This window comes from Salvelinus sp. IW2-2015, linkage group LG4q.1:29, assembly GCF_002910315.2.
Source record: "Salvelinus sp. IW2-2015 linkage group LG4q.1:29, ASM291031v2, whole genome shotgun sequence".
Lineage (NCBI taxonomy): Eukaryota > Metazoa > Chordata > Actinopteri > Salmoniformes > Salmonidae > Salvelinus > Salvelinus sp. IW2-2015.
In genome coordinates this window covers 4963584-4979098 of record NC_036842.1, presented here as the reverse complement: position 1 = coordinate 4979098, position 15515 = coordinate 4963584, and the positions used below count along the sequence as shown (strand labels likewise).

The following is a 15515-nucleotide window of genomic DNA, read 5'->3' as shown; positions in this document are numbered from 1 at the left end:
GTTTGTTTTGAGTACTGGTAATTCATTCAAGGAATTATCATACAAAGGAGGCAGATAAAGACAGGAGCGCTACACAGTGCTAAATTCAGGCACTTAAAAGATCCATCCTTTATTGTGGTAAAAAAAAAAAGCATTCAGAAGATCCCTTTCATTACGCTGTACATTGATCAAATTTGATATTATAATCAGTTCCTCTCAGGAAATCAATACTATATAATCATCCCCATCCAATCCCTCCACCATACTTTGTCTGTACACCCTCCAGATGAGTCAAATGCTCAAGGTAGAAGTTAACCCTAACCACAGATCTAGGATCAGATTAACCCTTCCCCCTGTCCTAACCTTTAGGCAGATCAAATAGTATCTGACCCTGTATCAGCAGTTAGGGCCAACTCCAAGTGATGAATAGTACAACCAACTAGCAGGCATAAAAAGAGAAAATAAAAAGCCCAAACCATGAATGAAGACCAACTACATATGAACGTAATCATGTGAATTATATTAAAGCAATAGAAATTGGCCTAGTAGAAAATAAAATATACATATTATGGCATAAAATCAAAAGCGTTAAGATTATACTGCCAGAGAGGGACACGTATAAAATACAATTAGCCCATTTTAGGAGATGTTTCTTCTACCTAGTCATATGCCACAATATCTTTTTTCTCTCTCAATACACTAACTAAATGACATAGATATTTGGCCAATTTGAGAGAATTTCTTTCTTGGAAACTGTGCCTCTTCAAAACATGACTTTGCACACATGTACACCCGAAACCAGTTTGCCTGCAAAGAGGAGACGTGCAGTGTCTGGAATAGGATGGTAGAGTTGCAGAGAATAGTCTCCCATTTGAAACGGATGGTCAGCACAAGCTACGATTCTTTAGTACATGGAGAGGGGAGATAAAGTAAAATTGAACAGGAATAAAGCATGCACTGGTTGGTACCCTGAACAAAATAAATGGTGCTCGGAATTCAACTTCAATGTTTTTTCTGTTTGTTTTTACAAATAGTAAACTCTTCTATATCCCGTGTTGAATGTGCAAAATGGTTTGGAGATGGTTAACATTTATTAACAACAAACAGACGTGAGATCTATAGGTCATGTCTAAAAACCTCCTCAAAGTGACTAAACGCAAAAGAAAAGACAAAAAGAATGACTTATGTTCTGTATGGTCATATCAGGTCATCGCGGTAGGTCTGGGCCATGATGGTCAAGCAAAACCTGGCGGTTTTAAAAGTTCCTCCTAAAAGGAAGGACACAGACCTGGGTGGGTGCCAGCTACTGACGCAAGTGCTTAAAGTTACACTAGGTCTCACAGTGAACAGAAAGGCCAMAACCCAATTGGCACCCCATTTCCTATGTAGTGCCTACTTTTGATCAGAGCCATTAGGGCCCTGCTCAAAAAGTGCCCTATATTAGGGAACAGGGTGCCATTTGGGACGAACCCACAGGGTACTTGATATCAACCAACTGGCCAGGAGATAACAGGACAGTGACTCCGAGAGGTCAGGGGTCACAGCACTGTCAATACAGAGGGAGAGCCGTGCTTCGTGATCTTCATCGCCGTCTTCACCACTGCCAACACCATCATCATCATCATCCTTGTCGTCATCGTCATATCAGAAACATGGGAGATCTGAGAGCTCTGAGCCCCAGAGGTCTGTAGTGTTTTTTAAAGTTCCGTCTCACGTTGGTTTCCGGTAGGGCTTCATTTGGTGAAGGCGGCCACCACGGCCCACAGCAGCTCGTTAGCGTTGGCCTTGGTGCTCTCCGCCTCTGGCTCCAGGTCCAGCAGCAGACGTACCCTCTTCATGGCCAGGTCATACTGTTCGTCCAGCAGCGGGGCGAAGGCGTTCTCCAGCACGTCTGACGAGTGAGCCAGGAAGATCAGGGCCAGCACGCGCTTGTCGAAGCGCCCCGGATCGTTCACCCACTTGTCCAGGACGGACTCCTGGACCTTCTTGACCAGCCGCTGTTTGATGGTGTCGTTGGTCAGTGGGTGTGTGGTCATGTCGAAGAGGAGGAAGTTCTGTTTCTCTGTGGTCAGAACGCCTTTCTCGACCAGGTTCTTGGCCAGACGTTCACGGACATTCCTCAGCTGGTAGTGCAGCTTCAATGGGTTCCACGTCTCACCTGGACAACAGAACAAATGACGGGTCATTCCTGTACAATTTCACTTGGAAACCTAATAGGCTAGCTATTGTTTTAAAAAAAACATCAAGACAAACACATTTAATTTCAAACAGAACTGGGAAGGGGAGGTGGCACAGTGTGGTAATATCAAATAATCATGATGACAATAAAGAACAAAACACTAAGAACGGAAGACAGGCAGATATAGCACAAACAAATACAGTTGTTTAAAATAGGGGGAGTAATGGTGGGTGGGCGTATTCAATATGGCTTCTCACCGCTCAGCAGCTCTATCCAGCTCTGGACTGTCTCTGGGGGCTGGGTTTCTTTGACATGCTTCAGAGCCTCGTCCAGCAACATGTCTCCTGTAGGGGCGGCTGACTTACAGATAACCTGACAAAAATAGATACCAGTTTTTTTTAAAAGGTTGATTTCACACACAACAAAACCTTACTGTAACATTGGGATACACACACATTAGCATAAACTGCTAGGGTTGGCAGACTCTGCTGGTCTACCACATTGCAATGCCACACACACACGGCAGGTAGCCTAGCGGTTAACGCCATGGATGATGAAAGCGTTCCACTGGGATGCTGGCCTGTGTTGACTCCAAAGCTTCCCACAGTTGTGTCAGGTTGGCTGGATGTCCTTTGGACGGTGGACCATTCTTGATACACACGGGAAACGGTTGAGCATGAAAAACCCAGCCGCATTGCAGTTCTTGACACAAACCTGGTACCTTCTACCATACCCCGTACAAAAGGCACTTAAATCCTTTGTCTTGCCCATTCACCCTCTGAATGGCACACATACAAAATCTGTCTAAATTTTCTCAAGGCTTAAAAATCCTTCTTTAACCCATCTCCTTCCCCTTTATCTACACTGATTGAAGTGGATTTAACATATGATTTCAATAATGGATCATAGCTTTCACCTGGATTCACCTAGTCAGTCTTGGAAAGAGCAGGTGTTCTTAATGTTTTGTACACTCAGTGTATAAGCAAGTGGGTTTGTAGGCTGTTGACACTTGAGAGAGAGGTGGAAGAGGGTGTTCTGTGTGAAACTGACAGCTGTGGTGCACATTGGAAGAAGATAAGTGTGTCAAGAGTGGCGAAAAAAGGAAATAAGAGAATTAAGGTTCCGGTGGAATCTTGTAAAACCAAGTTCTGACGCGTTTTTAGTCCGAGTGAGGGTTTTGGACTGATGGAGTTTCCCGGGACATCTGATCAACAAATCATGGATGCATTGGGTAATGTGGCATCAGTTAGGGTAACAAGAAGGTACGGTGCCTTCAGAAAGTATTCACGCCCCTTTACTTTTACCACATTTTGTTGTGTTACAGCCTGGATTTAAAACGGATTTTTAACAAATTGTGTCACTTATGTACACACAATACCCCATACATTATCAATTGGAATTTTGTTTGTAGATTTACTTAAAAAAAAATAAAAAAAAATTGTTGAATAATTAAGCACTTGGTGGCGATTACAGCGATGAGTCTTTTGGGGTAAGTCTCTAAGAGCTTTGCACACCTGGATTGTACAATATTTTGTCCATTATTGTTAAAATTATTCAAGATCTGTAAAGTTGTTGATCATTGCTCAGGGGGTGTGAATTCTTATGTAAATGGAATATTTCTGTATTTCATTTTCAATACATGTGAGAACATTCCTAAAAACATGTTTTCCCGTTGTCATTACAGGGTATTGTGTGTAGACGGGTGATAAAAGAAATCTATTTAATACATTTTGAATTCAGGCTGTAACACAACGAAAATGTGGAATAAGTCAAGGGCCAAGGGGTATGAATACTTTCTGAATGTACTGTAGCTGCTTAACTAACAAACCCTTGACCTGCACTTTCTGGTGTGCTGGTGTAGGAGTGGATAGGTATGGGGAGTGGCCGGGTGTCACGGAGGCCAGTCTGCGAGGCACTGTCACAGACTATTAAATAACTCTGCATTCGATTGAATAAAGACAATGATGTCAGATGAAACTACGTAGGAAATAGTGATAAATAAATAAAAATATTGAAATACGACTAAATCAAATCAAATTTTATTTGTCACATGCGCCGAATACAACAGGTGTAGTAGGCCTTACCGTGAAAAGCGCCTTACCGTGAAAAGCTTACTTACAAGTCCTTAACCAACAATGCAGTTCAAGAAATCGAGTTAAGAAAATATTTACTAAATCAACTAAAAGTTTTTTTTTTTTTAAGTAACAATAAAAGCACATAACAATAATGAGGCTATGTACAGGGGGTACCGGGACTGAGTCAATGTGCGGGGTGCAGGTTAGTCAAGGTAGTTTGTACAGGTTGGGGTAAAGTGACTACGCATAGATAATAAACAGCGAGTAGCAGCAGTGTAAAAACCAAGGGGTGGGTCAATGTAAATAGTCTGGGTGGCAATTTGACTAATTGTTCAGCAGTCTCCTAGATTGGGGGTAGAAGCTGTTAAGGAGCCTTTTGGACCTAGACTTGGCGCTCCGGTACCGCTTGCCGTGTGGTAGCAGAGAGAGCAGTTTATGACTTGGGTGTTTTTTGGGGCCTTCCTCTGACACCGCCTAGTATATAGGTCCTGGATGACAGGAAGCTTGGCCCCAGCGATGTACTGAGCCGTACGCACTACCCTCTGTAGCGCCTTACGGTCGGATGCCGAGCAGTTGCCATACCAGGCGGTGATGCTACCAGTCAGGATGCTCTCGATGGTGCAGCTGTAGAACTTTGAGGATCTGGGGACCCATGCCAAATCTTTTCAGTCTCATGGTTGGGAAAAGGTGTTGTCATGCCCTCTTCTCGACTGTCTTGGTGTGTTTGGACCATGATAGTTTGTTGGTGATGTGGACACCAAGGAACTTAAAACTCTCAACATGCTCCACTACAGCCCCATTGATATTAATGGGGGCCTGTAGCACGCCTTTACCTGTAGTCCACGATCATCTCCTTTGTCTTGCTCACATTGAGGGAGAAGTTGTTGTCCTGGCACCACACTGCCAGGTCTCTGACCTCCCTATGGGCTGTCTCATCGTTGTCGGTGATCAGGCCTACCACTTGTGTCATCAGCAAACTTAATGATGGTGTTGGAGTCGTGCTTGGCCACGCAGTCGTGGGTGAACAGGGAGTACACGAGGGGACTAAGTGCGCACCCGAGGGCCCCCGGTGTTGAGGATCAGCGTGGAAGATGTGTTGTTGCCTACCCTTACCACCTGGTGGAGGCCCGTCAGGAAGTCCAGCATCGACTTGCAAAGGGAGGTGTTTAGTCCCAGGGTCCTTACTATGGTGTTCAACGCTGAGCTGTAGTCTATGAACAGCATTCTCACATAGGTGTTCCTTTTGTCCAGGTGGGAAAGGGCAGTGTGGAGTGCGATTGAGATTGCGTCATCTGTGGATCTGTTGGGGCAGTATGCGAATTAGAGTGGGTCTAGGGTTTCCAGGATGATGGTGTTAATGTGAGCCATGACCAGCCTTTCAAAAGCACTTCATGGCTACCGACGTGAGTGCTACGGGGCGGAGGCCATTGAGGCAGGTTACCGTCACCCTCTCTGGGGAAGGGACCATGATGGTCTGCTTGAAACGTGGGTATTACAGACTCGGCCAGGGACAGATTGAAAATGTCAGTGAAGACACGCCAGTTGGTCTGTGCATGCTCGGAGTACACGCCCTGGTAATACATCTGGCCCCACGACCTTGTGAATGTTGACCTGTTTAAAAGGTCTTGCTCACATCAGCTACGGAGCGCGTGATCACACCAGTTATCCGGAACAGCTGGTGATCTCATGCATGCTTCAGTGTTGCTTGCCTTGAAGCGAGCATAAAAAAAGGCATTTAGCTCATCTGGTAGGCTCGCGCCACTGGGCAGCTCGCGGCTGGGTTTCTCATTATAGTCCGTAATAGTTTGCAAGCACTGCCACATCCTACGAGCGTCAGAGCCGGTGCAGTAGGATTCAATCTTTGTCCTGTATTGACGCTTTGCCTGTTCGATGGTTCACATGAGGGCAAAGCGGGATTTCTTGTAAGAGTCCGGATTAGTGTCCCGCTCCTTGAAAGCGGCAGCTCTAGCCTTTACCTCGGTGCGGATGTGGCCTGTAATCCATGGCTTCTAGTCTGGAATATGTACGTAAGGTCACTGTGAGGACGATGTCGTCAATGCACTTGTTGATGAAGCCAGTGACTGAGGCGGTATACCCCTCAATGCCTTTGGATGAATCCCAGAACATATTCCAGTCTGTGCTAACAAAACAGTCCTGTATCGTAGCATCCACGTCCATATAGAGTGAGTCACTGGTACTTCCTGCTTTTGTTTTTGCTTGTAAGCAGGAATCAGGAGGATAAAATTATGGTCAGATTTGCCAAATGGAGGGCGAGGGAGATCTTTGTACACGTCTCTGTGTGTGGAGTAAAGGTGGTCTACAGTTTTTCCCCCCTTCGGTTTGCACGTGACATGCTGGTACAAATTAGGTAAACCGGGTTTAAGTATCCATGCACTAAAGTCCGCGGCCACTAGGAGCGCCGCTTCTGGATGAGCATTTTCTTGTTTTCTTATGGCCTTATACAGCTCGTTGAGTGCGGTCTTAGTGCCAGCATCAGTTTGTGGTGGTAAATAGACGGCTATGAATAATATAGATGAAAACTCTTGGTAGATAGTGTGGTCTACAGCTTATCATGAGGTACTCTACCTCATGCGAGCAATACGTTGAGACTTCTTTAATATTAGACATTACGCATCAGCTGCTATTGACAAATAGACACACAACTTACCAGACGTAGCTGCTCTGTCCTGCCGCAACTTTATGTACAAAATAAGTTCAACAATGCGGGGGGGGGGGAAATAAAAATAGCAGTTGGGTAGGAGCCTGTAAAACGGCAGCCACCCCTTCCAGCGCCATTATCAATGTAGACCAATAAGTTTATTTCAACAACCTATTTAATACCAATGTTTGTACCTTATTTTTACGGTTGCTTTTATAATTATGTATGTTTATGACTTTATTATTATGATTTTGTCTCTTTTCCCAGCCATAGGCAAGAGATGGGTTGGTGGGGTTGTGGGTAGATGGAAAATTGGTTGAGGTTAAAAGTGGGTGGGTAATTAAAAAAATCCTGTAGGATGAATGTGGGAATAATTGTGAAAACATAGCATTTTTTTGTTTTGGTTTTATTTGGGGGTTTGTGTGTACGTGCTAGAGGTCAACCGAGGTGCTCGGCCATGGAAACCTATTTCTCGAAGCGCCCGATGAACAGTTATTGTGTTGACGTTACACCCAGAAGCAGTTTGGAACTTGGTAATGAGTGTTGCAACTGAAGACAGACGATTTTTACGCGCTGTGCAGATCAGCACTCGGCGGTCCCGTTCTGTGAGCTTGTGTGGCCTATCACTTCACGGCTGAGCCATTGTTGCTCCTAGACGTTTCCACTTCACAATAACAGCATTTACAGTTGACCAGGGCAGCCATTTAACAAACTGACTTGTTGGAAAGGTGGCATCCTATGACGGTGCCACGTTGAAAAGTCACTGAGCTCTTCAGTAAGGCCATTCTACTGCCAATATTTGTCTATGGAGATAGCATGTGCTCGATTTTATACACCTGTCAGCAAAGGGTTTGGCTGAAATAGCCGTATCCAATCATTTGAAGGGATGTCCACATACTTTTGTATATATAGTGTATTACATGTTAAAAAGGTGGACCTTGTATAATTTATTGCAATGGTCATAAACTGTACAGCACAAGTGGAGAAGGAATCTGAGAAAATGTGCATCATTGTGAGTGCGGCTAAATGTTTTTGGACATTGTGATTTCAGAGCCGAGGCCTTCGAAGGAATCCTGCTGACGACTGTTCCACCCTCACAAGACCCTGTGTAGGGATTGTGTGTTTTGGTTTGGACTGGGACTGAAGGAGTTGGATGGGTTTTGTTTGAAGAAATGGCCCACCGCCTCCTTTCCCCCGCAATGGATAAAAAATGACTACTCCGTACAGCAGGTGGCGGCAATACACCTTATATGTTGTAGTCTGCCAATAAGACTCAAATGATAAAAGACGCAAGCACAGTTAGAACAATGAGACAGATCTTTCACTGGATGTGTAGCATCCGGCTGGCATTACCGCTCACCACCAAATATGGTGACGAGAGGAAACCATGGAGCGAGGTGGATTTTGGACGACATTCTGGAAATGTTCTCATCGACGAATCGTCTGATCTCAATACAGTTCTCTGTTCACAAAACTAGAATGTATTACGAAGAGAGTGGACTAAGTTTTGTAAACTATTGCCTTTGCCGAAGTAAAAAAATTAAAAAGGTGTTGTTTAGGAGGAGTGCGAGGGCGAATTGAGTTATTGCACACGCGCACTTCAGAGTAGGAGGTGCCAAACAGAAATATACAAATACACGATAGAACGTGCCAATAGGATCATGCTTTGCCCACTTCCTTGCTTGTTCTGCTTTTTATGATTCATGCTCCCATTGGAAACAACAGGCTGTGGTGGGGAGCAATGGCGGAAGCATTGTGTGATTCTGTGGGCGCGAGTAAAATTGGTGAGAATGAGAGTGGACGACGGTGAAGAGTGGAGTAAAAAGGCCCCAAGTTGGAAATGAGCAGAAGTTTGTTGGAGTGCGATTCACCAGCATGTTTTTTTGGGGTGACACGTTTGCGTTCTCAAAGATGGTGAAGGACGAATTGGGAAAAGTGGAGTATAGAGTGACCAGGAGCGGTATGATGTTGGTATGATGTTGATTTTGTGTGTCAAAATTAGCTATGATTTTCTGAGTAGGGCACCGATTAAAAGGTGTCATCTCTGGTGTCTCCTTGGACAGAGGCTTCATCGTTTAGGGAGAACATGCCAGGAGTGGTAGACGCATGTCGCGTGACCCGAATGATACACCGGAAGAAGGTGGAAAGTCTATCGGCTTTACTGTTGTTTGAAGAAGTGATTATCCCGACTCAAGTAAAACTTATGTGAGATATGCGGTGAGACCGTATGTACAAAAACCACTGCAGTGTTACAATTGTAAAAGGTTTGCAGAAGGAATACATGTAAATTGGTGAAGATTCTGAGAAAGCATGGTGCTGCAATTGTGGTGGGAACCACATTCCCAAGTTCCTGGAGTGCCCAGTTAGGGTGAAGGAGGTCGCAGTATCTAGGATCAGGGCTTGCTCCAGCAGTTCTCCTTTGTGAAGGCAGTACAAATAGCTGAAGGAGCGAGTGGAGATTAAATGGTAGTGGATGCCCCACAGCCTGTAGTGAGATGGTGTTCATCAGAGGGATCCTGAAATACTAATAGTTGCATTTTTGCGCAATCGATCAATTGCACTGGACAAACTAATATATAAAAAATATATGAAACTAGGCATCATTGTTAAGGTGGCAAAAATATGTTGGGATCTCCAGGACCTCAGGACTGAAACGGTGCAGGGAATATTGAATGAAGATGTTCCCCCCTCTCAGGCTCCCGAGCATGTGTAGGGATCTGAGTACACATTTGAGTCTGACTGAAGGAGTACATTTTTTCCTTTTAGAATACTAGGAGTATGTTTTATTTTCACCTATTATTTCTGTTTTAAAGTTTCTCCGTTTTCAACCTATCCAGTAGGTGCCGGCATGCACATCTAATACTTGTTTGCGAATCACCATAATAGCATGGAAGAAGATGACAGGCGGTGGTCTATCTTGGGTTATTTAAAATATATATTTGCCACAAGTGTGGTAACCAAGTTAATCCGTGTGTTTCACTCACCTTTCTGGCCAGCAGGCTTTTCCTCCTCATGCCACAAGCCTCTAGCTGCAGTCTCCCTCTCAAAGCCAGTTCGATGAGCATACAACCTCGGAGACCAGAAGAAATGCAGTCATTCCAGAATGAAGTGTAGCCCTGTTGGAGAAAAAAAAAGTCAAGCATTTGGTGAATACTTCACACGATGACACGTCCTGGTTAAATTAAGCAAACATCCTGCTGATGACATAAGTGACACGCACAAAGTGACACGTTTGAAAACCTTATACCGCGTCAAAACAACTGGGAACTCGGAAATCTCCAACTTCGGAGAGTTCAAGACAACTGGGAACTCTGGAAAAAAACGAGTTTCGAATGGAAAAAAATAGTTTTCGACGGTCATTCAACTCGGAAATTCGGGCATTTTTCTAGAACTCCGACTTCCCGACCTGAAGATCACTGACGTTATGATTTTACCTCGTTCCCGCCCCCAAGTTCCCAGTTGTATTGAAAGCACTATTAGTTTGCAATGTTGAATAGGCATATGACATGACGGTAAAGCTAGCTAACGTAGGAAAAGCGCATTAGCTTAGCTAGCTATGTTAGCACATAACGTAAGCTGGTTGGAACGTAAACAAACAGCTACTGTAGCTAGCTAACGTTATAGCAACATGCTAACGACGATAACTAACACCATACCTCTCGATCTTTCAATCCCAATAGCAACACTTCTTCCATCAACGTCAGTCGAGTTTCTTTGGAGTCTCCTTTCTCATCCTCTTCCTCTTGACGTGGCTCGTAGTCCTCATCATCGGACCCCCTCTCCTTGTCGACAGCTGCATTGCGAGAGGCCTCGGTCCTCCTCTGCACCAGGCCCGAACTTCGCTGTGTTAGGGAAGTCATACTCTGGATGCACGTCCCAACAACAGGTAAATACAAATTATTTGGTATCTCCTGACGGTTTTAGTGTTTCCGATGCATAAATAAACCCGGTTGATCGTAAAATTGGGTGTATATCAAATGAATATTCGAATACCTACAACAGCAAACCTGCAACAGATTTCCACTTCAACACTTTCCACTTCCTGATCCAATATGGCGACACGTGATGACTGGATACACGTGATGACGTCAGATGAGGATATGCCTCTCTCTTTCTCTCTCTCACACACACAAGGTATAAACATGGTTGAGTGGGCATACTTAAATCCATAGACTATTGTAGGTTGTAATATATTATGTTGATTGTACAGGCAGTAGGTCCTTGTTTTTAATGTTGTGATGCAAACTCCAATTGCCTTCTGACCTCTCAACATTTGGCAAAACATGTATTACTGATGCATTCACTCATGTCCTTTTCTTCTTATAGTTCCATTCATGCAGTCTAATTGAGAAGCACCTCCGTCTGATGAGAGAAGAAGACTTGTCATAATCCCTCCACAGTAAACAAGATTCATTCAGACGGATCTGTTGCAAAACATTTCTTAAACGGAATCAAATGGAACGAAGTGAGGAGGGACCTACCTGAATTTGACTTCCATTTGGTTCTTAAACGGTTTCCGTTTCAACTCCTCTTAAGTGTATTCCGGCTCAAATGAATAGGGCTGTATGTCCCTATGTAAAAAAACAACAACATCCAAAACATTTTTGTCCTCCGTCAGTTTTTACAAAGCCAGGTTAAATGTGTCAACCTAGATGTCCTGCAATGGCTCTATTGAACAAGGACAACTATAGCTACTTGCTGCTAGGAGGCGTGATTGCGCAATCGGCAAAACACAAAGGTCACAATGATTGCTACAAAACATAAATGTTTTGATCAGACAACAGGTTCAATCAACCAATGACACCAACCAATGTGTGTGTGTGTGGCCTGCAAATCTGAAACAGCGTTGATCTTTATTGCTCTCTGTTGGGGAACACGAACCTTCATGTTTTTCTTCTTTGGGAAATAACAGGACGAAATACACATTCAGTCTGCCCGCTAAGTCATCTGTGTGTAATACATAATTCATACCACAAGATGGCAGACTAAAAGCAAATAATAAGATGATACCTTTTCAATTACTTGCTGTACTGATACTGGTAGCACTGTTGTTGTAGAAGCTGTTAGTAGTTGTAGTCATAGCATTTTATCTTTTCACCTGTTTCTCTTCTACTAGCCAGAAAAACGAACATGTGAAATTAAACTTTTGACATACCAATCTAAAAAGGAAATGTATTTGATTTTCAGTACAAAAAACAACTCTGGAAATTGCTCCCTGATATATCCCATTTATTTCCCCTGCAAATAGAGATGTGCTAGTCTTGGTCTTAATCACATCAGTTTGGGAACATCAGGGAATCAACAAGTAGCAACATATATGCCACATGGCTTCGAGTGGCACAGTGGTCTAAGGCACTGCATCTTGAGGCGTCACTACAGACACCCTGGTTCAAATCCAGGCTGTATCACAACCGGCTGTGATTGGGAGTCCCATAGGGCGGTGCACAATTGGCCCAGGGTCGTCCGGGTTTGGCTGGTGTAGGCCGTCGTTGTAAATAAGAATTTGTTCTTAACTGACTTGCCTAGTTAAATAAAGGTAAAAACATGTATAAATGGCCCTTGATTCCCATTGTGAGCAGAAAAGCTGCCCTTTCGTGCTCACAGTGAAATGAGAGAGCTTCAGCACTCCTGTGAGAAAACGGTGGAGAAGCTTTGGCCCAGTATTAAAATACACTCTCAATTCCCAGCTTTCAGAAAGAATTTCTGGAAACGAAAACTGTGTTTTAGGGACATGAGGATGATGAGAATGAATGTTTCTTTTTCTTTTCATGTACAGCAAATTCTCCAGCGTTAAATCAACACAGAATGTTGGAACACCGAAGGTGTGGACCCATATAGACGTTGCAACAGTGTTGAATTAACACACTGCTTGGTGTAAAGCCCTATTTCCCAGAGTGCCATGCCTTTCGAGTGAATTGTAGTTACCACCCATGACTGTATTTGTCAGTGACAGAGATGGTTATTGCATTCATCTATTTTCAGTCCTAGGGACTTCACCCAGTGAAATCCTGAGCTAATATATCATCATTAAAATGTCATTGTTTAACACAATACAATATGCATTTCTTAAGGCAGGGGTATTCAACTCTTACCCTACGAGGGATGGAAACTGCTGGTATTCTGTTCTACCTAATTAATTGCACACACCTGGTGTCCCAGGGGAACAATGAAAAAAATGCAGTGGAACTGGCTTCGAGGTCCAGAGTTGAGTTTGATAAGCCTTATAAGTCTTATTTTGAGGGCCTACACTCTAAACATAACAATTCACTCTGTAAGTGTTGAATTAACACTCACTGGTCTAAAATAACCACAGTGTTTCCATCATGCTCTATTGCAGGTTCATTTTAACAATTGATTGTTTTAATATCTATGTTTTTGCATGTACATTGATTGATTAATTAATCTTATGATTCTCAAATATAAATGACAAACATTTTCTAAACTAATCCAATCTGTTACTTGTACTTATTGCTCCCATTACTGAAATGGTTGTTCCAGTTTAGATGCTTTAGGTAGTCTAATAATTCAGTCTTTCCAACCCAGGCAGTCATTCCGAATCCACGTGATTAAAACTATATGTTAGATATCCCCACTCCGGCTGGATTCCACTTGGAATTAACATCACTTTGCAAGCCAGCTTAATGTCACAGGTTGTGTCAATAACCTGAAATGTTGGTTGTTTGGGTTACCCAAACATGGGTAAATGTAACCATCAATTGAGGTTTTATTCACTTTCATGCTGGGTTGAACGAGCAGCTATTTAAAAAAAATGTAATCCATAGATTGTTTTCAAGAGGCATGGCTTATTAGAGGCATGGCTTTTATATAGTTACCTTTGGCCACCCGTGAGAGTAAATGTCAATCCTGTTAAGTTTGTACACTGCAATGTTACATTTCACTTGAATATTATTGCACATTACATATAATATATTTACATATTGCAACAAAGTGGTTAGTATCACATTGGAATTTGCAAAGGCTTTTAAGGAACACATACACTTCTGTAAAAGGTCATTTTATTTGGCTATTCCAAAATGTATTATAGTTTAAAATGTTCTACAAATTAAAATTCAAACCATCATTCATTAAAACAATAAAACAAAAGCAGTCAATTAATAAAAAAATAATCTGAAAGAAATGTCAGTCTATCCAGTCAGTCAATCAGTCAGTCAGTCCACAATGTGTCTTTGTGATGGGGGAGGGGAATGGGTGGGTTCTGGGCTGGCAGTTGCTAAAATAAATTGGCAGTTGTGGTAGTTCGGTGCTGTGTCCAGGGTTGGTGCTGGCGTTGGGGCCGAGACTGGAGTCCAAGGGTTGTTGCTGAGTCTGGTGCTAGGGACAAAAAATAGGAACCGGGAACTGGGGCTGCTGCAGGTGCTTGGTCGGGATCTGAGTCTGTACAGGGGAGGAAGGACAACCTGAGGAGCAAGCAGACACACCTGGAAGCACAAGACCCGGAGGTCAGTGGTGATACTCCCCTGTGGTATGCTCGCTCCAGGCATAGGTCTAGAGCTTTAGTCCTTCCTCCGCGCCTCTTTTGGTGTGGTGATGAATGGTTCCTGGTTCTGGTGTGGTTCTGTGAGAGCGAGGAAGGGGGAAAGGGATGGAGAGGGAGAAGGGGGATGGGTATGTCCATTGGCCTGGGCTGGTTGGTGTTAGGGCAGCAGCGATGCGGCAGCAAGGCTGGACGCTGGAAGCTGGAAGAGAGGGAGCAAACAGGGCCCAGACTCACCTGGCCAAGGAGCACTCACAAATAGTTGGTAGGTGTGTTCAGTGGGAGTGCCTCCGTAGGGGCAGCTCTCTATACATACAATGAGCCATCTATAGATGGATTCCCTTGAGGGGAGGCAACCATGAACAGCCGTCTAGGGAAAAGTCTTCTGTTTGGAGTGTGTTGTCATGGTCATGATGATGGATTATTGGGGGGAGGTTGGTGTTGGCCATGTCATTGCATATTTGGATGAGGGCATATAGTGGGTTGTTTGTGTTAGGTGGTTATTGGCTGTTCCTTGGTCTTGGCATGCCTCCCCACTGACTGCCTGGTGAAACCCTGCACTGTCTTGGTGATGGTATGGGGATGCTGGGAGGGGTGAAGGTGGTTTGGAGGGTTTGAGAGGTCTGGACTGAGGCAGCCTGGTTTGATGCTGTGCGGGCTCAGGGGCCGGGAGGGATAAGGGGTGTGGGTCAGGTGCCATTTGCGGTGGGAGTGAGGACAGTAAGGGATAGGGAGGAGCGATCAGAGGGCATCTCAGTTTGGGTTCTGGGGTAGTCTTCTGGTCTGGTCTCTTGTTGGTCTTTTCTGTTTGGTAAATGTAGTCCAATTTGGGTCATCGTCGTCATCTAAGAACTGGAGTTGTGTGGTCAGGGGGTCTTCCGGTTGTATGACCTCTCTCGAAACCAGCTCCTCTTTGACCAGGGGTTTGGAGGGGGTGGAGGTGGCAAGGAAGGGATTTGTTGGGACTGTAACGGTGGAGGGGCCAGCAGGGGTGGGGGCTGTGTCTGGGGCGTCTAGTGTGGTGACAGGGATGAGGGCCGTTTTTGAGACATCTTGGGTGATTGGTTGGGTGTTGCCTGTGGAAAGGTCTGGGTCTTCGTTGTTGTTGTCTGATGGAGGGAGCTGGGG

The 15515-nt window shown here is 44.2% G+C and overlaps 1 protein-coding gene across 2 annotated transcripts; it reads right to left on the bottom strand.

The window, feature by feature from the left end:
• Nucleotides 1-80: 80 nt before the first annotated feature.
• golph3b (golgi phosphoprotein 3b) lies at nucleotides 81-11464 on the bottom strand. 2 transcript variants are annotated; one of them, XM_023983443.2, is made up of 6 exons: nucleotides 11374-11464; nucleotides 10890-11254; nucleotides 10549-10755; nucleotides 9877-10008; nucleotides 2416-2530; nucleotides 81-2137 (listed from the first exon to the last, which is right to left on the bottom strand). In XM_023983443.2, exons 2-6 carry the CDS (start codon nucleotides 11175-11177, stop codon nucleotides 1713-1715), a joined length of 1167 nt encoding a protein of 388 aa, XP_023839211.1. In that variant the 5' UTR covers nucleotides 11178-11254; nucleotides 11374-11464; the 3' UTR covers nucleotides 81-1712. The 2 variants fall into 2 exon arrangements, with proteins under 2 accessions (XP_023839211.1, XP_023839212.1); XM_023983444.2 differs by lacking the exons at nucleotides 10890-11254; nucleotides 11374-11464 and having other exon boundaries at nucleotides 10549-10752.
• Nucleotides 11465-15515: the final 4051 nt, after the last annotated feature.

Bases quoted from the DNA above. Each gene is read 5' to 3' on its own strand.
- golph3b (XM_023983443.2), bottom strand. From the start codon at position 11,177: ATGTTTTGCCAAATGTTGAGAGGTCAGAAGGCAATTGGAGTTTGCATC. The intron at 10,009-10,548 runs GTATGGTGTTAG...TTTCTCCAACAG, and splicing joins TGGGATTGAAAGATCGAGAG to GGCTACACTTCATTCTGGAA. The intron at 2,138-2,415 runs GTGAGAAGCCAT...TCTGTTGTCCAG, and splicing joins CTGGATAGAGCTGCTGAGCG to GTGAGACGTGGAACCCATTG.